A 24683-nucleotide genomic window follows, 5' to 3' on the forward strand; every position below is an offset into this window, starting at 1 on the left:
TTTACATAGGCGTTCTTTGAATGATAGGAAATACAGTGTTGATTCCTGAATTTAAGTATAGCATATTTTTTGGTCAGTGAACATTCCCTGTTTGTCTCTTTTATTTGGTTGTCACTCACTCTCATTTTGTTTGATGATATTACAAATATTTGTAGCTGATGTCCTTGATCATTGGTGTAGGTGTATCAATCCCTGTATATGGCTGACCTAAGATGCAACCCCTCTCTACAACAGCACTTCTTACCCACAAAGCAGCATCCATTATCCTACCAAACCCATGATCTTGGTTATGCTAGGATAACAGTACTTTAGGTCTCAGGGTGGGTGACAGCACCAGATGATGGCGTGGAGTTAGTGGTGTGGATCAGAAAACCAGTCAGTATCTGGTGAACCCCATTTGCCTGATGCAGCACAACATCTACTTCGCATAGAGTTGATCAGGCTGTTGATTTTGGCCTGTGGAATGTTGTCACACTCCTCTTCAATGGCTGTGCAAAGTTGCTGGATACTGGCGGGAACTGGAATAAGCTGCCGTACACATCAATCCAGAGCCTCCCAAACATGCTCAATGAGTGACATGTCTGGTGAGTATGCAGGCCATGGAAGAACTGGGACATTTTCAGCTTCCATGAATTGTGTACAGATTCTTGCGACATGGGGCCGTGCATTATCACGATTAAACATTAGGTGATGTCGGCGGATGAATGGCACGACAATGTGCCTCAGGATCTCATCACAGTATCTCTGTGAATTCAAATTGCCATTGATAAAATGTACTTGTGTTTGTTGTCTGTAGCTGATGCCTGCCCATACCATAACCCCACCGCCACCATGGGGCACTCTGTTCATAAAGTTGGCATCAGCAAATCGTTCGCCCACACGCCGCCATACATGCTGTCTGCCATCTGCCCGGTACAGTTGAAACAGGGATTCATCTGTGAAGAGCACACATCTCCAGCGTGCCAGTGCCCATTGAAGGTGAGCATTTGCCCATTGAAGTCAGTTACAACGCTGAACTGCAGTCAGGTAAAGACCCTGGTGAGGACAACGGGCACGCAGATGAGCTTCAGCTAGACAGTTTGTGCAAAAATTCTTTGGTTGTGCAAACCCACAGTTTCACCAGCTGTCCGGGTGGCTGGTCTCAGACGATCCCGCAGGTGAAGAACCCAGATGTGGAGGTCCTGGGCTGGCGTAGTTACACGTTGGTCTGCATTTGTGAGGCTGGTTGGCCATACTGCCAAATTCTCTAAAAAGGACGTTGGAGGCAACTTAGGGTAGAGAAATTAACATTAAGTTCTCTGGCAACAGCTCTGGTGGACATCCCTACAGTTAGCATGCCAAATGCACGCTCCCTCAAAACTTGAGACATCTGTAGCATTGTGTTGTGTGACAAAACTGCACATTTTAGAGTTGCCTTTTATTGTCCCCAACACAAGGTGCAGCTGAGTAATGACAATGTGTAATGATCATGCTGTTTAATCAGCTTCTTGATATGCCACACCTGTCAGGTGGATGGATTATCTTGGCAAAGCAGAAATGCTCACTAAAAGTGATGCAAACAAATTTGTGCAAAACATTTGAGAGAAATACTTTTTATGCTTATGGAAAATGTCTGGGATCTTTTATTTCAGCTCAAGAAACATGGGAACAACACTTTACATGTTGCGTTTATATTTTTGTTCAGTGCAGAAAGTGTTATTGTTTGGACAGTTGAAAAGGTCTATAGCAGGCGTCGGCAACCTTTTTTGTGTGGAGTGCCAATTTACAATTTATCCTAAGATTTTTAACGATCTGCGTGCCAGTTATGATTTTCATATGTGCATTACAACTAACTGTGTCTGTTGAATATCTAATTGCTCACAAACTGAAGAATTCCATAGCTCGCTAAACAGAGGCCCTATCCAAGATTAAGCACTACGGGCTTAATCTTTGAACACAGATTCTCTTGGTGAATGATACAGTGACATTTAACCACACAGTGGCCAATCTTATCTTCAATCAGCTTTGTGGATCCTTTATGTTTCCCAACATAGCGGAGGCACCGTCAGTTGTAATAGCGAAAATGTTTTTAATAGTCACCTCTCTCCTCAAAATGATCTGTGAATGCTTTTGCTTCATCTTCCCCTTTAGTAGTAGCATGCATGGGTTATAGACAAAGCAGCTCCACACGTACCTATTCTGAGTCACAGTATCCTATAGACAAAGCAGCTCCACACGTACCTATTCTGAGTCACAGTATCCTATAGACAAAGCAGCTCCTCACGTACCTATTCTGAGTCACAGTATCCTATAGACAAAGCAGCTCCTCACGTACCTATTCTGAGTCACAGTATCCTATAGACAAAGCAGCTCCTCACGTATCGGCTCTGAGTCACAGTATCCTATAGACAAAGCAGCTCCTCACGTACCGGCTCTGAGTCACAGTATCCTATAGACAAAGCAGCTCCTCACGTACCTATTCTGAGTCACAGTATCCTATAGACAAAGCAGCTCCACACGTACCGGCTCCGAGTCACAGTATCCTATAGACAAAGCAGCTCCTCATGTACCTATTCTGAGTCACAGTATCCTATAGACAAAGCAGTTCCTCACATACCTATTCTGAGTCACAGTATCCTATAGACAAAGCAGCTCCACACGTACCGGCTCTGAGTCACAGTATCCTATAGACAAAGCAGCTCCACACGTACCGGCTCTGAGTCACAGTATCCTATAGACAAAGCAGCTCCTCATGTACCTATTCTGAGTCACAGTATCCTATAGACAAAGCAGTTCCTCACATACCTATTCTGAGTCACAGTATCCTATAGACAAAGCAGCTCCTCACGTACCTATTCTGAGTCACAGTATCCTATAGACAAAGCAGCTCCTCACAAATCGGCTCTGAGTCACAGTATCCTATAGACAAAGCAGCTCCTCACGTACCTATTCTGAGTCACAGTATCCTATAGACAAAGCAGCTCCACACGTACCGGCTCCGAGTCACAGTATCCTATAGACAAAGCAGCTCCTCATGTACCTATTCTGAGTCACAGTATCCTATAGACAAAGCAGTTCCTCACATACCTATTCTGAGTCACAGTATCCTATAGACAAAGCAGCTCCACACGTACCGGCTCTGAGTCACAGTATCCTATAGACAAAGCAGCTCCTCATGTACCTATTCTGAGTCACAGTATCCTATAGACAAAGCAGTTCCTCACATACCTATTCTGAGTCACAGTATCCTATAGACAAAGCAGCTCCACACGTACCGGCTCTGAGTCACAGTATCCTATAGACAAAGCAGCTCCTCACGTATCGGCTCTGAGTCACAGTATCCTATAGACAAAGCAGCTCCTCACGTACCTATTCTGAGTCACAGTATCCTATAGACAAAGCAGCTCCTCACGTACCTATTCTGAGTCACAGTATCCTATAGACAAAGCAGCTCCTCACGTACCTATTCTGAGTCACAGTATCCTATAGACAAAGCAGCTCCACACGTACCGGCTCTGAGTCACAGTATCCTATAGACAAAGCAGCTCCACACGTACCGGCTCTGAGTCACAGTATCTTGCAACAACTGTCAGACGTGGAATGCCATTCACATCCACACTCTCATCAAGAGCCACACAGGTGCATCTTTCAAAGCTACAGCTTGCTGCTCCTTTACATTTTCAACCATCTCGGTAACGCGCCTTTCAACAGTTCTGGCAGACACAGGCATGGCTTTTATCTTTGAGATGATTGTGTCTTTGTTAGGCAATCCATCTAATAAAGCCTGTGAACTACTGAAGAAAGCCTCCTTGATATATTCCCCATTAGTAAATGTTTTTCCATGTTTAGCAATGTACAGCGCAACTTTGTAGCTCCCCTCTGTAGCTTGATTATTGACTGCATGTAGATTTGTAAACATAACTGCTTGCTTATCATACCTGGACACAGCCCTTTTGATTCCTTCAGCCTTTTCCGCTCATCCTTCAAGTTTTTCTCCCATCTCGTTTCAAAATGATGGCGTACACTTGATGTCCGACAAACAACAGTTTTACAACAGAGAGCTCAAAGAGCCCGGCCCTTCCATATTCCTTTGTCCAAGAGGGAATAAATGTGTGGACATCTGCCGAACTTTTCTTTGCTGATGTCATTTTGCGCCCTGAACTTCTTTAAATAACAAGCTAGCTCTCATCTTCAGTGCGGTCTTGGTTTTGAATTTGTCAAGAGAGGCGAGGCAGGTCCTCTTGCATTGAACTAATAATATGAAACTCCTGCAAAATCATGAAAGCCCACTGGCTAATCAGGATTGACATACCTTGGGAACAACAACATTGCAGTGAATATCAATGCAATTTTGAAACCAGTGCATGCAATTTCAATCATTTTCTCCAGTTTATATAAAAAATTACTGACCAAAATAAGTGAGATAATAAACGTCAAGGCAAGGCTTAGCACACCAAGCATAAAAAATAAAATAAATAAGAAAAAAAAATATATACATTTTTTAAATTAGGCTTTTTTTGGGTGGGTGGCTTGCCAAGCCTTAGCGTACCAAGGCAAATACCCTCGCATGCCAAGGCTGGCACGCATGCCTTCGTTTGCCGACCCCTGATCTGTAGGCTCTTTGCACATGCTAGATCATTGGTTCCAAACTCCAGTCCTCGAGTATGTAGTGGGGATAATGTGTGGAGGTCAACTGAGGGGAAGGTCAGGGTCTTACCATCTGCTCTGATGTCATCACGCTGGCATTCTCCGGGGTGAACAGATCCAAGATGGCGTAGAGGAAACCCAGGTCCAACTTCAAGTCCATCTCCTGGATCAGCACCATGAAATACCTGATGAAGTCAGGGGGTGGAAGATATAGAGACAGGCAATGAGAAAGTTGGCAGAAAGGAAGGTAAGGGAACAGAGAGAGAGAAGACACAGAGAGAACAGAAGAGAGAGAACAGAAGATAGAGAAGACACAGAGAGAGAGAGATGGAACAGAAAAGAGATGGAACAGAAGGAGAGAGAGAGATGGAAGATAGGTGGGAGAAAATGAACTATAGTGATGGACTCACTTGATGCGGGAGATATCTGAGTGTCCGGCTGCCCTGGTAACAATGCTGATGTCGGTCAGAGGTTTGGGCTCTAAAGGACAGTGTGGAGCAAAAACACCCATAGATATGTGTTTATCCAGAGTACTCCACTCTAACAATGTGTATGGTTGCGTTCGAAATGGCCCCCTTTAGAGACCCACTTAGGCCCATGTAAGTGTGACTGCACAACACCAAAGGACTTGGACAGAGTTTGGTACTGACCTGAGTCCATGGTGACAGACTTTGGTAGTTTTATTGGGTAGAAGACATAGGGAAAGATTGCTCCAGGCAGCTGATTCTGGATCTGTGGAAAAATAAACACTCAAACAATGGAACCAAAAAAAAAGGTCAGCATGAAAGGAATGGCATTTAATTTAACTGAATTGTTGGCCAAATTACTAAATGGTCAATGTAAAAATCTATGGTATGATAGTCAGGTCGGGTGGGGACCCGACAGTTGGATAGAGTGCGCACTTTCCAACTCTCTGGAACCCACCTGTATGCGGTTGATCTGGACACGGTAGGCACTCTGGCGGGCCGATACGCTGTACTCCACCTTCACCCCCGGAAGGAAGTTCCTCCTGATTGGAGCATCACATGGCTTCATCATCCTCATGTCTTGCCTATTTGGCGTCAGAGACACCTGATAACGGAGTTAGCCCACACACACACACACAGGTTATACTGGAGCTGTGCACAAATTGAGAACCACATCTACCTTTACAAATTGTATCATTTTCAAGGGGCAGGATATCAAGTGGATGGTACATGGTATCAGACACATGGATACTGTACAGTGGCATATCCATTTGCTGTCTGACCTGGAAGTTGCTCTCCAGGTCTAAGATGGCGTTGTCCACTGATCCACTCTCGGTGTACTCTCTGAAGTGGGTCTCCAGCAGCGCTGCATATTTAAAACTCAGGGGTTTCCAGCGAGACTTCTTCTTTGGCTTGAACTCCCACACCACGTCTGAACTACACACACAGGAAAGCACACTGAACAGTACAATCAACTGTAGTACTATCATACCCTAGTGAGTAAGTGTATATACTATGTGAGTGTGTGTATACCTGGTAATGCCAATGAAGGACACCTCCTGGTGGTTGCTGTTGTTGACCAGGGAGACACCCACGTCTTGCAGGGAGAGGATGATCTCCTGTTCAGCCAGCTCGGCCTTCTCACTCTCACACAGCAGCTTGTAGACCCGCCTGTCCTCGGTGAACAGCGCCACCCGCTGGAGGCCCTCGTAGAATGAGATGAGGTACAGCTTACCCTCCTCATTCACGTCCAACCGCAGGTCCTACAAACGGATCAAGTGCACATCAGATGCAAAGAAAGCCTCAACAACTTTTTACACTATGCTTATACTACTGTACGTATTTTGTCTGTCTTGTAGAATTTTAAACTGGTTATCATCATGTTGCTTCCCTTGTAAAACTGTCAGACCAGTATAAAGGGGATACAAATGCAGTAACACTTTCAAAGTTTCTGGTGGACTTACCTAAATCCTTTACTAAGCCTTTTGAGGATCGGAACCTGAATAATGATCTGATTAAAGTTGTGTGATTACTACACCTTATTAAGCAGCTCTGTTAAACACTAAGCAGGAGATCCTAGTTTGTTTCATATCAGTTCATTTTTAGTGTGATATGTAATATGTATACGTATAGCCTACATATTAGTCTGAGGAGATACTATGGTTGAGCCTCACGCCTGTGTGTCATATTAGTCTGATGTACTCAATACAAAATGTGTATCACACGAATATGAAACACTGGTATAAATAAGAATGAACCATATTATCAATCAAACCGTGTGAGAATGTAACATATCAACACCGCTAGCGCAAATGGTGAATGGTGGTTAGGGTTGGGCAATCAACTTTTGTTCAATCGTGATTCTGTACATATAAAATCGCCCGATAGACAATGTTATCGCCCCCCTAGAGGCCAGACATTTTTGTATTTAAAAAAAAATTATAATTAAGAAACAAACAGAAAAAATCTGAATAGGACGCTAGTGCAAGCTCGCATGCTACGGGAGGGACGAGAGGAATCGGTATTCATGACAACATTTAGGGGTGCTGAATGGGCCAAATCCGATGTAACAAGAACACCTAATAATCCTACTTATCACTTATTATTATTACAAATAGAAGATTATCACTTATCACAATGGTGCTTGTTTAGTATAGTTAGATCAAAGCTGAATCAATATCTCACAAGATCACAATGATTCATTAGTATTTGATAATACACCAAAAACACCTCCTTAGTAATTTATCTGAAGCTGAATAGTTTAAAAAATCCTCAACACAGCAAGCCACTAGGCCGGATATACAGTCTATTCGGAGTGCACTTTTTCCACATTTTGTTATGTTACAGCCTTGTTCTAAAATGGAATGCATTTCAATTAACAGGTGTGCCTTGTTAAAAGTATATTTGTGGAATTTCTTTCCTTCTTAATCTGTTTGAGCCAATCAGTTGTGTTGTGACAAGGTAGGGGTGGTATACAGAAGATGGCCCTATTAGGTAAAAGACCAAGTCCATCAACTGTTCAGAGGAGACTGCGTGAAATTTGTTATTTATTTTATTTCACCTTTATTTAACCAGGTAGGCTAGTTGAGAACAAGTTCTCATTTACAACTGCGACCTGACCAAGATAAAGCGTAGCAATTCGACACATACAACAACACAGATTTACACATGGAATAAACAAAACAAAATCAATAATACAGTAGAACAAAAGAAAACAAAAAGTCTATATACAGTGAGTGCAAATGAGGTAAGTTAAGGAAATAAATAGGCCATGGTGGCGAAGTAATTACAATATAGCAATTAAACACTGGAATGGTAGATCGGCAGAAGATGAATGTGCAGGTAGAGATACTGGGGTGCAAAGGAGCAAAATAAATAAATAAATACCAGTATGGGGATGAGGTAGGTAGATAGATGGGCTGTTAACAGATAGGCTAAGTACAGGTGCAGTGATCTGTAAACTGCTCTGACAGCTGGTGCTTAAAGCTAGTGAGGGAGATGTGAGTCTCCAGCTTCAGAGATTTTTGCAATTCGTTCCAGTCATGGGCAGCAGAGAACTGGAAGGAAAGACGACCAAAGGATGAATTGGCTTTGGGGGTGACCAGTGAGATATACCTGCTGGAGCGCGTGCTACGAGTGGGTGCTGCTATGGTGACCAGTGAGCTGAGATAAGGCGGGGCTTTACCTAGCAGAGACTTGTAGATAACCTGTAGCCAGTGGGTTTGGCGACGAGTATGAAGCGAGGGCCATCCAACAAGAGTGTACAAAACGGATGGTGTGACAAAACAGATGGCACTGTGATAGACTGCATCCAGTTTGTTGAGTAGAGTGTTGGAGGCTATTTATAGATGACATCACCGAAGTCGAGGATCAGTAGGATGGTCAGTTTTACGAGGGTATGTTTGGCAGCATGAGTGAAGGATGCTTTGTTGCGATATAGGAAGCCGATTCTAGATTTAATTTTGGATTGGAGATTCTTAATGTGAGTCTGGAAGGAGAGTTTACAGTCTAACCAGACACCCAGGTATTTGTAGTTGTCCACGTATTCTAAGTCAGAGCCGTCCAGAGTAGTGATGCTGGACGGGCGAGCAGGTGCGGGCAGCGATCGATTGAAAAGCATGCATTTAGTTTTACTTGCGTTTAAGAGCAATTGGAGGCCACGGAAGGAGAGTTGTATGGCATTGACGCTCGTCTGGAGGTTAGTTAACACAGTGTCCAAGGAGGGGCCAGAAGTATACAGAATGGTGTCGTCTGAGTAGAGGTGGATCAGAGAATCACCAGCAACAGGAGCAACATCATTGATGTATACAGAAAAGAGAGTCGGCCCGAGAATTGAACCCTGTGGCACACCCATAGAGACTGTCAGAGGTCCAGACAACAGGCCCTCCGATTTGACACACTGAACTCTATCAGAGAAGTAGTTGGTAAACCAGGCGAGGCAATAATTTGAGAAACCAAGGCTGTCGAGTCTGCCAATAAGAATGTGGTGATTGACAGAGTCGAAAGCCTTAGCCAGGTCGATGAATACGGCTGCACAGTAATGTCTCTTATCGATGGCGGTTATGATGTCGTTTAGAACCTTGAGCGTGGCTGAGGTGCACCCCATGACCAACTCTGAAACCAGATTGCATAGCGGAGAAGGTATGGTGGGATTCAAATTGGTCAGTATGTTTGCTAACTTGGCTTTCAAAGACCTTAGAAAGACAGAGTAGGATAGATATAGGTCTGTAGCAGTTTGGGTCTAGAGTGTCACCCCCTTTGAAGAGGGGGATGACCGCGGCAGCTTTCCAATCTTTGGGAATCTCAGACGATACGAAAGAGAGGTTGAACAGGCTAGTAATAGGGGTTGCAACAATTTCGGCAGATCATTTTAGAAAGAGAGGGTCCAGATTGTCTAGCCCGGCTGATTTGTAGGGGTCCAGATTTTGCAGCTCTTTCAGAACATCGGCTATCTGGATTTGGGTAAAGGAGAAATGTTGGGGGCTTTGGCGCGTTGCTGTGGAGGGTGCCGGGCAGTTGACCGGGGTAGGGGTAGCCATGTGGAAAGCATGGCCAGCCGTAGAGAAATGCTTATTGAAATTCTCAATTATAGTGGATTTATCGTGGTGACAATGTTTCCTAGCCTCAGAGCAGTGGGCAGCTGGGAGGAGGTGCTCTTATTCTCCATGGACTTTACAGTGTCCCAGAACTTTTTTGAGTTAGTGCTACAGGATGCAAATTTCTGTTTGAAAAAGCTTGCCTTAGCTTTTCTAACTGTCTGTGTATATTTGTTCCTAACTTCCCTGAAAAGTTCCATATCACGGGGGCTATTCGATGAGAATGCAGAACGCCACAGGATGTTTTTGTGCTGGTCAAGGGCAGACAGGTCTCTATCTATTCCTAGTTCTACATTTTTTGAGAGGGGCATGCTTATTTAAGATGGTGAGGAAGGCACTTTTAAAGAATAGCCAGGCATCATCTACTGACGGGATGAGGTCAATGTCATTCCAGGATACCCGGCCAGGTCGATTAGAAAGGCCTGCTCGCAGAAGTGTTTCAGGGAGCGTTTGACAGTGATGAGGGGTGGTCGTTTGGTCGCAGACCCATTACGGATGCAGGCAATGAGGCAGTGATCGCTGAGATCTTGATTGAAAACAGCAGAGGTGTATTTGGAGGCCAAATTAGTTAAGATGACATCTATGAGGGTGCCCGTGTTTACTGATTTGGGGATGTACCTGGTAGGTACATTGATAATTTGTGTGAGATTGAGGGCATCAAGCTTAGTTTGTAGGATGGCCGGGGTGTTAAGCATGTCCCAGTTTAGGTCACCTAGTAGCACAAGCTCAGAAGATAGATGGGGGGCAATCAGTTCACATATAGTATCGAGGGCACAGCTGTGGGCAGAGGGAGGTCTATAGCAAGCGGCAACAGTGAGAGACTTGTTTCTGGAAAGGTGAATTTTTAGAAGTAGAAGCTCAAATTGTTTGGGTACAGACTTAGCCTGCAGAGTTCTGTATTACTTTCTATCTTTACAGTAGATTGCAACACCGCCCCCTTTGGCAGTTCTATCATGGCGGAAAATGTTATAGTTAGCAATGGTGATTTCAGGGTTTTTGGTGGTTTTCCTAAGCCAGGATTCAGACACGGCTAAGACATCTGGGTTGGCAGAGTGTGCTAAAGCAGTGAGTAAAACAAACTTAGGGAGTAGGTTTCTAATGTTAACATGCATGAAACGAAGCTAGGCACTGCAGGACCTGGATTAACCTCCACATCACCAGAGGAACAGAGGAGAAGTAGGATAAGGGTACGGCTAAAGACTATACGAACTGGCCGTCTAGCGCGTTCAGAACAGAGAGTAAAAGGAGCAGGTTTCTGGGCACGATAGCATAGATTTAAGGCATAGTGTACAGACAAAGGTAAGGTAGGATGTGAGTACATTGGAGGTAAACCTAGGCATTGAGTAATGAAGAGAGAGATATAGTCTCTAGAGATGTTTAAACCAGGTGATGTCATCGCATATGTAGGAGGTGGAACAACATGGTTGGTTAAGGCATATTGAGCAGGGCTAGAGGCTCTACAGTGAAATAAGATAGTAATCACTAACCAGGACAGTAATGGACAAGGCATATTGATATTAGAGAGAGGCATGCGTAGCCAAGTGAACATATGGGTCCAGTGAGTGGTTGGGCTGGCTGGGGACACGGCGATTCAGACAGTTAGCAGGCCGGAGCTAAACAAGCTAGCAGCTAGTAGACCAGGGCAAGCTAGCAGTTAGCAGGCCGGGTTAGCAAGCAAGCGTCAAATCAGGCCTTCATGGTCGATTTGCTACAAAGAAACCACGACGAAAGGACACCAATAAGAAGAGACTTGCCGGTGGAAATCTGTTCATTGGTCTGATGAGTCCAAATTTGAGATTTTTGGTTCCAACCGCCATGTCTCTGTAAGATGCAGAGTAGGTGAACGAATGATCTCTGCGTTTGTGGTTCCCACCGTGAAGCATGAAGGAGGAGGTGTGATGGTGTGTGGCTGCTTTGCTGGTGACACGGTCTATGATTGATTTAGTATTCAAGGCACACTTAACCAGCATGGCTACCACAGCATTCTGCAGCGGTACGCCATCCCATCTGGTTTGCACTTAGTGGGACTATCATTTGTTTTTCAACAGGACAATGACCCAAAACACTCCTCCAGGCTGTGTAAGGGCTATTTGACCAAGAAGGAGAGTGATGGAGTGCTGCATCAGATGACCTGGCCTCCACAATCACCTGACCTCAACCCAATTGAGATGGTTTGGGATGAGTTAGACCGCAGAGTGAAGGAAACGCAGCCAACAAGTGCTCAGCATATGTGGGAAGTCCTTCAAGACTGTTGGAAAAGCCTTCCTCATGAAGGAGGTTGAGAGAATTCCAAGAGTGTGCAAATCTGTCATCAAGGCAAATGGTGGCTACTTTGAAGAATGTCAAATATAAAATATACTTTGATTTGTTTAATACTTTTTTGGTCCCTACATGATTCCATATGTGTTATTTCATAGTGTTGATGTCTTCACTATTATTCTACAATTTAGGAAATAGTAAAAATATAGAAAAACCCTGGAATGAGAAGGTATGCCCAAACTTTTGACTGGTACTGTATATATTTTTGTATCAATCTACACACAATACCCCATAATGACAAAGTAAAAACAGGTTTGCACATTTCTAAAAATAAAAAATAAAATAGAAATACCTTTACATAAGTATTCAGACACTTTGCTATGATACTTGAAATTGAGCTCAGGTGCATCCTGTTTCCATTGATCATCTACAACTTGATTGGAGTCCACCTGTGGTGAATTCAATTGATTGGACATGATTTGGAAAGGCACACACCTGTCTGTATAAGGTTCCACAATTGACAGTGCATGTCAGAGCAAAAACAAGGACATGAAATCGAAGGAATTGTCCGTAGAGCTCTGAGACAGGATTGTGCCGAGGCCCAGATCTGGGGATGGGTACCAAAACATTTCTGCAGCATTGAAGGTACCCACTAACACAGTGGTCTCCATCATTCTAAAATAGAAGAAATTTGGAACCATCAAGACTCTTCCTAGTGCTGGCCTTTCCAAACTGAGCAATCGAGGGAGAAGGACCTTGGTCAGGGAGGTGACCGAGAACCTGATGGTCACTCTGACAGAGCTCCAGAGTTCCTCTGTAGAGATGGGAGAACCTTCCAGAAGGACAACCATCTCTGCAGAACTCCACCAATCAGGCCTTTATGGTAGAGTGGCCAGACGGACGCCACTCCTCTGTAAAAGGCACATGACAGCCCGCTTGGAGTTTGCCAAAAGGCACCTAAAGGCTCTCAGACCATGAGAAACAATATTGAACTCTTTGGCCTGAACGCCAAGCGTCACGTCTGGAGGAAACCTGGCACCATCACTACGGTGAAGCGTGGTGGTGGCAGCATCATGCTGTGGGGATGTTTTACAGTGACTGGGACTGGGAGACTACTCAGAATCGAGGGAAAGATGAATGGCGCAAAGTACAGAGATCTTTGGTGATAACCTGCTCCAGTTCGCTCAGGACCTCAGACTGGGGCGAAGGATCACCTTCCAACAGGAAAACCCTTAGCACACATCAAGACAATGCAGGAGTGGCTTCGGGACAATTCTCTGAATGTCCTTGAGTGGCCCACGCGAGCCCGGACTTGAACCCAATCTAACATCTCTGGAGAAACCTGAAAATAGCTGTGCAGCGATGCTCCCCATCCGACATGACAGAGCTCGAGAGGATCTGCAAAGAAGAATGGGAGAGACTCCCCAAAAACAGGTATGCCAAGCATGTTGCGTCATACCCACGAAGGCTGTGATTACTGCCAAAGGTGCTTCAAAATATTTGAGTAAAGGGTCTGAATACTTCGGTAAATGTGATCAGTTATTTATTTAGCTTTTCTTTATCATTATGGGATATTGTGTGTAGATTGAAAAAATAACAATTTAATCCATTTTAGAAAAAGGCTGTCACGTAACAAAACGTGGAAAAAGTTTGGGGGGTCTGAATACTTTCCAAATGCACTGTATGCTTGTATTGAAACAAAATGCAAGAAAGGCTATTAGTTAACACAATCTGCTCTAATTTGCTCACAAAACAGTAATTCAAGAAGATGTAAACTAATTGAGAAAAAATTATTGGCATGCAGTTTCGACATTTCACCGGTAAAACTGAATAATGTCATTCACAATTGACAGTGATGGTGGCCTATTTTGAAATTAGGTATGCATAACTCCAGAATCCAGGAGTCGCCTCTTCACTGTTGACATTGAGACTGTTGTTTTGCAGGGACTATTTAATGAAGCTGCCAGTTGAGGACTTGTGAGGCGTCTGTTTCTCAAACTTGACACTCTAATGTACTTGTCCTCTTGCTCAGTTGTGCACCCAGGACTCCTCTTTTCTATTCTGGTTAGAGCCAGTTTGCGCTGGTCTGTGAAGGGAGTAGTACACAGAGTTTTATGAGATCTTCAGTCTCTTGGCAATTTCTCGCATGGAATAGCTTTCATTTCGCAGAACAAGAATAGACTGACGAGTTTCAGAAGGAGGTTATTTGTTTCTGGACATTTTGAGCCTGTAATCGAACACACAAATGCTGATGCTCCAGATACTCAACTAGTCTAAAGAAAGCCAGAACCCCTCTTTTTACGCTTCTGCTACTCTCTGTTCATCATATATGCATAGTCACTTTAACGATACCTACATGTATATACTACCTCAATAAGCCTGACTAACAGGTGTCTGTATATAGCCTTGCTACTCTTTTTTTTAAATGTCTTTTTACTGTTGTTTTATTTCGTTACTTACCTACACACACACACACACCTTTATTTCCGCACCATTAGTTAGAGCCTGTAAGTAAGCATTTCATTGTAAGGTCTACCCCACACCTGTTGTATTCGGCGCACGTGACAAAAACTTTGATTTGATTAGTTTTATTGCTTCTTTAAATCAGGACAACAGTTTTCAGCTGTCCTAACATAATTGCAAAAGGGTTTTCTAATGATCAATTAGCCTTTTAAAATAATAAACTTGGATTAGCTAACACAACGTCCCATTGGAACACAGGACTGATGGTTGCTGATAATGGGCCTCTGTACACCTATGTAGATATTCCATAAAAGATCTGCCGTTTCCAGCTACAATAGTCATTTACAACATTAAGAATGTCTACACTGTATTTCTGATCAATTTGATGTTATTTTAATGGACAAAAAATTTGCTTTTCTTTAAAAAACTAGGACATTTTTAAGTGACCCCAAACTTGTGAACGTTAGTATATATATACAGTTGGAGTCGGAAGTTTACATACACCATAGTCAAATACTTTAAACTCAGTTTTTCACAATTCCTTACATTTAATCCTAGTAGAAATTCCCTGTCTTAGGTCAGTTAGGATCACCACTTTATTTTAAGAATGTGAAATGTCAGAATAATAGTAGAGAGAATGATTTTCAGCTTTTATTTCTTTCATCACATTCCCAGTGGGTCAGACGTTTACATACACTCAATTAGTATTTGGTAGCATTGCCTTTAAATTGTTTAACTTGGATCAAACGTTTCGGGTAGCCTTCCACAATAAGTTGGGTAAATTTTGGCCCATTCCTCCTGACAGAGCTGGTGTAACTGTGTCAGGTTTGTAGGCCTCCTTGCTCGCACACGCCTTTTCAGTTCTGCCAACAAACTTTCTATAGAATTGAGGTCAGGGCTTTGTGATGGCCACTCCAATACCTTGACTTTGTTGTCCTCAAGCCATTTTGCCACAATTTGGAAGTATGCTTGGGGTCATTGTCCATTTGGAAGACCCATTTGCGACCAAGCTTTAACTTCCTGACTGATGTCTTGAGATGTTGCTTCAATATATTCACGTCATTTTCCATCCTCATGATGCCATCTATTTTGTGAAGTGCATCAGTCCCTCCTGCAGCAAAGCACTCCCACAACTTGCTGCCACCCCTGTGCTTCACGGTTGGGATGGCGTTCTTCTGCTTGCAAGCACCCCCCTTTTTCCTCCAAACATAACGATGGTCATTATGGCCAAATGGTTCTGTTTTTGTTTCATCAGACCAGAGGACATTTCTCCAAAAAGTACGATATTTGTCCCCATGTGCAGTTGCAAACAGTAGTCGTCTGGCTTTTTTATGGCAGTTTTGGAGCAGTGGCTTCTTCCTTGCTGAGCGGCCTTTCAGGTAAGTCGATATAGGACTTGTTTTACAGTGGATATAGATACTTTTGTACCTGTTTCCTCCAGCCTCTTCTCAAGGTCTTTTGCTGTTGTTCTGGGATTGATTTGCACTTTCCGCACCAAAGTACATTAATCTCTAGGAAACAGAATGCGTCACCTTCCTGAGCGGTATGATGGCTGCGTGGTCCCATGGTGTTTATACTTGCGTACTATTGTTTGTAAAGATGAACGTGGTACCTTCAGGTGTTTGGAAATTGCTCCCAAGGATGAACCAGACTTGTGGAGGTCTACACTTTTTTTTCTGAGGTCTTGGCTGACTTCTTTTGATTTTCCCATGGTGTCAAGCAAAGTTTGAAGGTAGGCCTTGAAATACATCCACCTCCAATTAACTCAAATGATGTAAATTAGCCTATCAGAAGCTTCTAAAGCCAAGACATAATTTTCTGGAATCTTCCAAGCAGTTTAAAGGCACAGTCAACTTAGTGTATGTAAACTTCCGACCCACTGGAATTGTGATACAGTGAATTATAAGTGAAATAATCTGTCTGAAAACAATTGCTGGAAAAATTACTTATCATGAACAAAGTAGATGTCTTAACCGACTTGCCAAAACTATATTTTGTTAAGAAGAAATTTGTGGAGTGGTTGAAAAACACGTTTTAATGACTCCAACCTAAGTGTATGTAAACTTCCGACTTCAACTGTATGTATATATATATATATATATATATATATATATATATATATATATATATTGTTTTTGAGACAATATGTGTGGGCAGACGATGCAATTGGAGGAACCATTTTATGCATATTCCATAATGATATTCGGTACAAACTTTGATTGAGAAATTATGTTGTCATATTTTTTTTTTTAAAGAGCTCCCTCCCCTAAAACAATTGTACTACACCACGCATTAAATTGTATGTCTAGACTTGACAGAAATAGTAGCAAAAGGTGAATGTTTAACTTTAGTTGCACACATAGACAAAAATGTTGGGATTACATAATGACAAAAGTTTAACTTCAGAATGTATTACTCAGCAGTGATGCTGTCGGTCTGAATGGAGCGCAAGACCTAAGCTACTATGCGTTGTAGGTAGGTTGCACATTGCTCGAATAATATGGAAATAGGCCTAGGCCAACCATCAATTATTTTATTTTGCTCAGCTATAAAGTTTTCTTTTGACTTCTCATTCGTTTCCATTTGGGTATTGTTTGACTTCTCATTCGTTTCCATTTGGGTATTGTTTGACTTCTCATTCGTTTCCATTTTGGTATTGTTTGACTTCTCATTCGTTTCCATTTTGGTATTGTTTGACTTCTCATTCGTTTCCATTTTGGGTATTGTTTGACTTCTCATTCGTTTCCATTTTGGGTATTGTTTGACTTCTCATTCGTTTCCATTTGGGTATTGTTTGACTTCTCATTCGTTTCCATTTGGGTATTGTTTGACTTCTCATTCATTTCCATTTGGGTATTGTTTGACTTCTCATTCGTTTCTATTTTGGTATTGTTTGATTTCTCAGTCATTTCCATTTTGGTATTGTTCGCTCAATTTCACTTACTGTGGCCTGAAATATTTGTCATTCAAAATAAAACTGTGATTGAGAATAGCCAAGCTATAGACTACGACTTTCATTCCCATTTGAAAGTGCAACTTCAGGACAAACACGTTATTATAATATTTGGGAAACACACTTCATAACTTGTCATTTATGATATTTCAGTTATTTGGATTAGTCTAGGCGTTTGGCCATTTGGTTCACAATGGCAATGAGGCATTTTATTTCTGTCATGCATGCTTCATTTCATTCTTATACTAGCCTACAAGCTTTGCTCAAATGTAAGGTTCGTTCGAAACAACTCATTTTATGTTTTCTTATCTTGCTATTGTTTGTTCTATCAATCTCATTATTACCTTACCATGTTTTTATCTTATTCAAATACAATTAAAAACTTTCTAAGCCTACTAGAACTGTTCAATTCATTTATTGTTTAGTCATGAAATAGCGCAGTGGGAGAAATCCAGGATGCATAAAACTGAGAAGCTTAATAGGTCAAGTCATATCCAGAGAGAGAGAAAAAAATAGCTTGCGGGATTGTGTACCCACATGTGCATACCACCCCAACACCGTATTGCAAGCAAAACCTTTTAGCAGCTCCCCTCTTGACAGAGAGTATATTTCATGCAATTCTACACATTTTCATAATGGGGCGTAGAGAACATGTTGCAGTTTTAAAGCAATGTTGCAATTCTACACATTTTGCTTTGGGGTTGAGAGAAGACTTTTAGAATTTTATAACACATTTCATGCAATTGTACTCATTTTTCATCATCCCCGATAGACGGTGCTATGGTAATATACCCAACCCTAGTAGAAGTGAATAGAAAGCTGTGTTACGGTACCTCTTCACTCTTCAGCTCGCCACTGTAGCTACCACACTGCCAGGCCAGGGAGCGTGACCCGGTGGGCTCAGCCCAGGTATAGTACACCGCCTTCCCCGGGCTCAGCTTGTCCTTCTCCTTCTGACTGCTACTTGTGCATACACGCACGCACACACACACACATGTAACGGGAAAGAGTTAGAAAGCACACACAGAAGACAACGCAAACCCCACCACTAGGAAGATTGCTGACAGTCAGAAAAAAACATGGGTGATGGAAATGGGTTGGGGAAAATGGAAGGCACTAGTAAGCAGAGGTCAGATCCCATTGCCATAGTCCCATCCAAGCAGCAGCAGAGCCCCACTATGAAGCAAATGAACCTGGAATATAGGGGGAGGTCAAAGGGCAAACAGTTATAACATTGTGAAGCCGGAGTTCCTCCTTGATCACTCCACACTCTGTAGTTTGGTCACTAACAATCAGTTGACTCGTGGTTGTTGAACCATACAGTGATATTAATATGTAATACAATATTTTTAAGCATTTATATAATGCACATAATCTATTTTCTTGTGGAGTGGCATGTAAGCACCAAAACCGAACAAAGGCTCTTCCCCTTCACCTGCGGTTACCTGGGGGTCCAGCTCTGACCACACTCTGACCACTCCTGAACCATGAAATGGGAACACACAGACTGCAAACACCACCGTATATGTGTACGTTCGCTCTATGGCCCATGCCTTCTGCATTAGTAATTGTATGCTAGGGAGAGAATTTAAAGTTCCCCAATATGTCCACCCCATCTGAAGCAAGTCACTCATTCAGTCTGTTCCTACCCCATATCCCTCTCCCTCCCCCCAAGGTCTGAGTGGGTGAGAGCCAGAGTACCCGTGGGGCTGGATCCTGCTACCTGCGCTGGGTCTCCTCTAGTGAGAAGGAGAGTTCGAGCAGCTCGTCTGCCAAGCATTTTGACGAGTCTCTCCGCAATCTGCCCGTCCCAACAAAAACCAAACAAATCCATAAATACACACAAACTCTGTCAACAAGAAAGAGCACAAATTCACATTTCAGACAAACAATGTGTCACTAGCAAAGAATTCTGACTTAAAGCAAAATAAGTGTCAATCACAAGTCACTAACCAAAGGAAATTCATCCATGCAAACAGGGCAAATACAGACAAAACACAAAATTGAAGAAAACAAAAACCCTGTATTAAAACAAATAAAAAGTAAGTGCAAACAACAAAGAAAACTGAGGAACAACAAGTAAAAACAAAAGATAGGGGTGTATCCTGCACGCAGCACAGCCTGGGAAGTTTGCTGAACCTGAGGCTGTAAACATGCAGGTTTCATTCAGAAACCAATGAGGACAGCCTCAACACTTATTTTGTACTGTTAACTTATGTCCCCATAAATAATCGCCATCTCAAGGACACTGCTAAAAGGAAAGTTGAGACATCCCACTTCAAGATAGACTACGATTTATGAGGAATATAGGTTGTTTCAGTGCATTGCACCTGTTTTAAGAATAAAATGTCACCCATTTAACATATTTCTGCTTATTGCCCCGTTTACCTACCTTCCTCACTCCCCATCCTTCCCCTCCTCCCCCATCCACCCCCTCCCTCCAGTCTTTCCTTTACCTCTGGTAGAACTCCAGCGTCTGCTCCAGGGTGTGGTTGATGATGAGGAAGGGGGCGGCTCCATCGTGGTAGTCCGAAAAACGGATAATGATCGAGTGGTCTGATAGGTTCACGTCCACAATGACTCCGCCCAGCTGGAAAATACAGGAGGAAAGCCAAATTAAAAGTGGTAGTACTAGTACATTAAGGAACCCAACTTGGAAAATGTATTTATCGCCACATCATCAGCTCATACAGTAGTTACCCACAAACACTCCAGTAGAGTCCTTAAGTTTGTGTGTGTGTGTGTAGTGCAATTTCAGGCATTACTCACAGTGTTGTCCAGGTGCAGCAACAGGCAGTTTTCTGGTTTGGTGAAGTCCATGGTTTGAGGGGTTGACTGACAGCCTTCTACCTTGATTTTGAGCTTCTTGGAGTCCCTCTCTGGCCAGAATGGGATGGCTGCCTGAGTAGCACAGAGAGAACGAGAGAAGCAAGTGAGAGAGAGAAGAGAGAGAGAGAAGAGAGTGAGACAAAAACAGAGAGGTCAGTTTCACTACATGGATATGCTACTGTATGCAGGGTAGGGCTCCATTATTCCATTAAAAAATTCTGTCAATTTAGGAAAATAACTGATATTCAAGCCCTGATTTGAACATATTTTTACTATTAGCACTTTTCATTGCACTTCCTGAATGGATTGAATTGCATTGCATTGGGGGTAGTAGGTAGCTCTAGTTGTGGTACCTGGTGTGGTTTGGCCTTGGTCCAGTGGTCCTGGCCCTCCTCTCCCACCCAGATCACATGCTTGGTCCTGTTCACCAACAGGTAGTATGGCACAAAGCTCACGATACGGGTCAGGCTGAAACTGCTGGGGTCGATCTTCACCCCGATCTTCAATCAAACCATAGAAAGCCACAATCAACCTGAATCAATCCACTCATCATCTGTGGATTGTTCAATTTTCAGCAAATCACACTCCAAGACCATTCTAAAAGTTGTTGAAAGGGTGAACATCAACCAACACTATAATTCTGCTGGTGTCACTTCAAATAAACTCCCAGCTGGTTCTCTGCTAGTAGTCTTGATTCACCACCACTTACCAGGTAATCTTTGAGCCTCCCTTTGCACTTCACTTCACCATAGCTACCCACGGTATCCAGGGAGAAATCATCAGACAGCTCGCTGTCCGAGATCATCAGCCGCACCTGCCACGGGGAGAGAGAAAGGTTCGGCGAGACAAGCAGTAAGGATTAGGTCTTTAAGATTAGGCATTATCATTTAAAAGCCCAGTCCTTGTTTAAATAAAAAAATAGCAGGCCCGCCATTTGGTGTGCGCTTTGACCTAAGTCAATCCCCACCCACTACCTTGTTGTTGTGCAGAAAGTTGCGTGGCTTGAAGGAGAAGAGCAGGGGCATGTCATAGTCCATGGCGTGTTTGCGGTGGATGTCGTCGGCCTTGTATTGTAGCAGGCGACCCGTCTTGTTCACCATCCAGTAGGGAGAATGGATGGCCACCTCAGTCAGGCCCGCATCGTACTTCACATGCACCGCAATGTCCAGCTCTGCCCGCTTCCTTTCTCCACCCTCCCCTAATCTATCCTCCTCCTCTTCATCGCGCAGGGAGTGGAACACAATGAAGGTGATCTCGTCCTGGTCGCCACGGAGACCATAGTGGGCCTTCCAATCCTGCCCCAGGTAGTTGAGGAGGCGGAGTTCCAGGCTTGACAGGTCCATGACGGCGGTGTGAAGCTCTGCTGAGTGGCCGTCCATCAATGTGATGGGGGCGGGCTCTTCACTATCCTGTCAGCCAATCAACACACACAATATCAATCAGTGACCAATAATAGTCATGTGAAGGTCTGAGGATATATGACATACATATATATCCAGTGGTAGAAAAAGTACCCAGTAGTCATACTTGAGTAAAAGTAAAGATACCTTAAAAAGAAAATGACTCAAGTAAAAGTCACCCAGTAAAATACTACTTGAGTAAAGTATTTGGTTTCAAATATACTTAAGTATCAAAAGTAAACGTAATTACTAAAATATAAGTAAAAGTAGAAATGATTTCAAATTCCTTAAATAAAGCAAAGCAGACGGTAGGGCTGGGCAATATGGCCAAAATATTATATCATGGTATTTTTAAAAAAAAATGGACGGTATGACGGTATTTTTAGTTTTTGAATAATAAAAGTTATACATTTGCTTTATGAGTAGTGAGTGATCCTAGGGTGGCGACACATACATTCTAAGTGATATCAATGAGTCTTTCTCCATTCTGATTGTTATATACTGTTCAATTCAACTTCAACCAAAACAAATTACAGCACTTTTATAATTTCTGCATTTCCTGCATTCAATTGCAGTGGTGGAAAAATACCCAATTGTCATACTTGAGTAAAAATAAAGATACGTTAATAGAAAATAACTCAAGTGAAAGTCACCCAGTAAAATACTACTTGAGTAAAAGTATAAAAGTATTTCATTTTAAATTAAGTATCAAAAGTAAATGTTATTGCTAAAATATACTTAAGTATCAAAACTAAAAGTATAAATCCTTTCAAATTCCTTATATTAAGCAAACCAGGTGGCACCATTTTCTTGTTTTTTTTTTAATTTCCGGATAGCCAGGGACACACTCCAACACTAAGACGTAAAAACAAAAATATAACTGTTTGGCCATAATGACCATCGTTATATTTGGAGGAAAAATGGGGATGCTTGCAAGCCGAAGAACACCATCCCAACCGTGAAGCACGGTGGTGGCAGCATCATGTTGTGGGGGTGCTTTGCTGCAGGAGGGACTGATGCACTTCACAAAATAGATGGCTTCATGAGGATGGACAATTATGTGGATATATTGAAGCAACATCTCAAGACATCAGTCAGGAAGTTAAAGCTTGGTCGCAAATGGGTCTTCCAAATGGACAATGGCCCCAAGCAGACTTCCAAATTGTGGCAAAATAGCTTAAGGACAACAAAGTCAAGGTATTGGAGTGGCCATCACAAAGCCCTGACCTCAATCCTATAGGAAATTTGTGGGCAGAACTGAAAAAGCTTGTGCGAGCAAGGAGGCCTACAAACCTGACTCAGTTACACCAGCTCTGTCAGGAGGAATGGGACAAAATTCACCCAACTTATTGTGGGAAGCTTGTGGAAGGCTACCCGAAACGTTTGACCCAAGATAAATAATTTAAAGGCAATGCTACCAAATACTAATTGAGTGTATGTGAACTTCTGACCCACTGGGAATGTGATGAAAGAAATAAAAGCTGAAATAAATCCCTCTATCAACTGTTATTCTGACATTTCACATTCTTAAAATAAAGTGATGACCCTAACTGACCTAAGACAGGGAATTTTTATGTCAGGAATTGTTAAAAACGGAGTTTAAATGTATTTGGCTAAGGTGTATGTAAACTTCCGACTTCAACTGTATATCTATGTGCAGTATGAAGGTGATAGAGGAGCAGTTGTAACATACTGTAGGTCCATTTCTCTGCTGGTGCGTAGGGACTCAGGAGTAATGTGGGTAGTAGCCACTGATCTGTCTATGTGTGTGTGTTTTGGTTTTCTTCACAACAATAGTGAAAGAAGTCAAATTTGGACAAGTAGGGAGATTTCGCCGGTCCGCACAAGGAAAAGGCTATTTTAGGCTTATCAATTGTTTTCAATGACGATGATTGTTCATTGATCGTTTGGTCCCCACAAGGATAAAAAAACAAGTGTGTGTGTGTGTGTGTGTACCTGTAGGCGATAGGTGATGGGGTAGGGTAGAAGGTTCCGGAGCAGGACGGAGGGCCACAGGTGCAGGATGTAGGGCTCATCAAAGTGCTCCCCGGCCACTCCCGTGTGTTGTGATGTCACTGTGTCTTTCAGAGGTACGATGTTGACCATTAGCACGCTGGCGCTGTTGCCATGTCGATGACAGGTCTGCTGTACACGTGCGCCAGGCTGCTGACTCACTGACTCGTAGCTGAAGCCCTCGGAAGAATCATATTGATTGTCTCCTTCGGTTACCGGCTGCAGGCTCAACTTTGACCTAAGGGGGGTGGACACACAGCAGTCAGTGTGTGTGTGGTGTGTGTGTGTGTTGAGGACAACTTCCCGGGCTTCAGGAGGAAGGCCAATGGAAAATTGGACACTCGTGCTGCAGGGTTTGGAGTCTGGTCAGACCTCAATGACATGTGCAACCGGAATAGAGTGGAGCTCTGATGAACATGGACTGATATGCAAACTGAGCCAGTGACTGCCTCTGATGCAATTGTGGCAGATTGCAGTGTTTTTGTGGAGGCTTCTGTCACCCATGATGGAACATCTCATCCTACATCCAGGACAACACTTCTTGGTATCAGACGGATGCAGCTACTGCAACACTGGACTGGCCTGAGGCAGCAGGGGAAACTCACTGCCCTGGACTGTGCTGACCACTGTCGCCCATTGGAGGCAGGTAGCCTAGTGGTTAGACTAGTAACCAAAAGGTTGCAAGATCGAATGCCCGAGCTGACAAGCTGTCGTTCTGCCCTGAACAAGGCAGTTAACCCACTGTTCCTAGGCCATCATTGAAAATAATAATTTGTTCTTAACTGACTTGCCTAGTTAAATAAAGGTAAAATAAAATAAAATTCCATGTACCAGAATGCTGCCATTGGCAAGGACATTATCACCTTTACTGTTAAGGCGAGGCTGCAAGTTCTACCAACAAAATATAAACTAGTACTCTGGTACCCTGCAAGCCATAACCCATTTTGTATTATACATGTGTCAAATGTAATGGAGTCCATGTTGTGAATGGTTGCTGTTCATACAAGGATTTGTACTATTGCTAGTCATGACCTTTTGTCGACCTGATAGCCAGCGAGGTGAGACCGGTAGTCTCACC

General features: G+C 43.0%; 1 protein-coding gene across 1 annotated transcript in view; it reads right to left on the bottom strand.

The window, feature by feature from the left end:
* The window catches only part of LOC139410704 (intermembrane lipid transfer protein VPS13A-like), a 67205-nt gene that overhangs the window by 14882 nt on the left and 27640 nt on the right, over positions 1-24683 (bottom strand). The window contains exons 46-59 of the mRNA XM_071156123.1: positions 23549-23843; positions 21167-21601; positions 20902-21006; positions 20546-20692; positions 20133-20264; positions 19820-19953; positions 19087-19164; positions 18197-18323; positions 6126-6355; positions 5876-6029; positions 5551-5697; positions 5277-5358; positions 5037-5106; positions 4697-4811 (exon numbers count right to left, since the gene is read on the bottom strand). Of these exons, the coding sequence (XP_071012224.1) occupies positions 4697-4811; positions 5037-5106; positions 5277-5358; positions 5551-5697; positions 5876-6029; positions 6126-6355; positions 18197-18323; positions 19087-19164; positions 19820-19953; positions 20133-20264; positions 20546-20692; positions 20902-21006; positions 21167-21601; positions 23549-23843 (2251 nt within the window). The remainder of the gene's footprint in view (positions 1-4696; positions 4812-5036; positions 5107-5276; positions 5359-5550; positions 5698-5875; positions 6030-6125; positions 6356-18196; positions 18324-19086; positions 19165-19819; positions 19954-20132; positions 20265-20545; positions 20693-20901; positions 21007-21166; positions 21602-23548; positions 23844-24683) is intronic.

The sequence above is a fragment of the Oncorhynchus clarkii genome, chromosome 6 (assembly GCF_045791955.1).
Source record: "Oncorhynchus clarkii lewisi isolate Uvic-CL-2024 chromosome 6, UVic_Ocla_1.0, whole genome shotgun sequence".
NCBI lineage: Eukaryota > Metazoa > Chordata > Actinopteri > Salmoniformes > Salmonidae > Oncorhynchus > Oncorhynchus clarkii.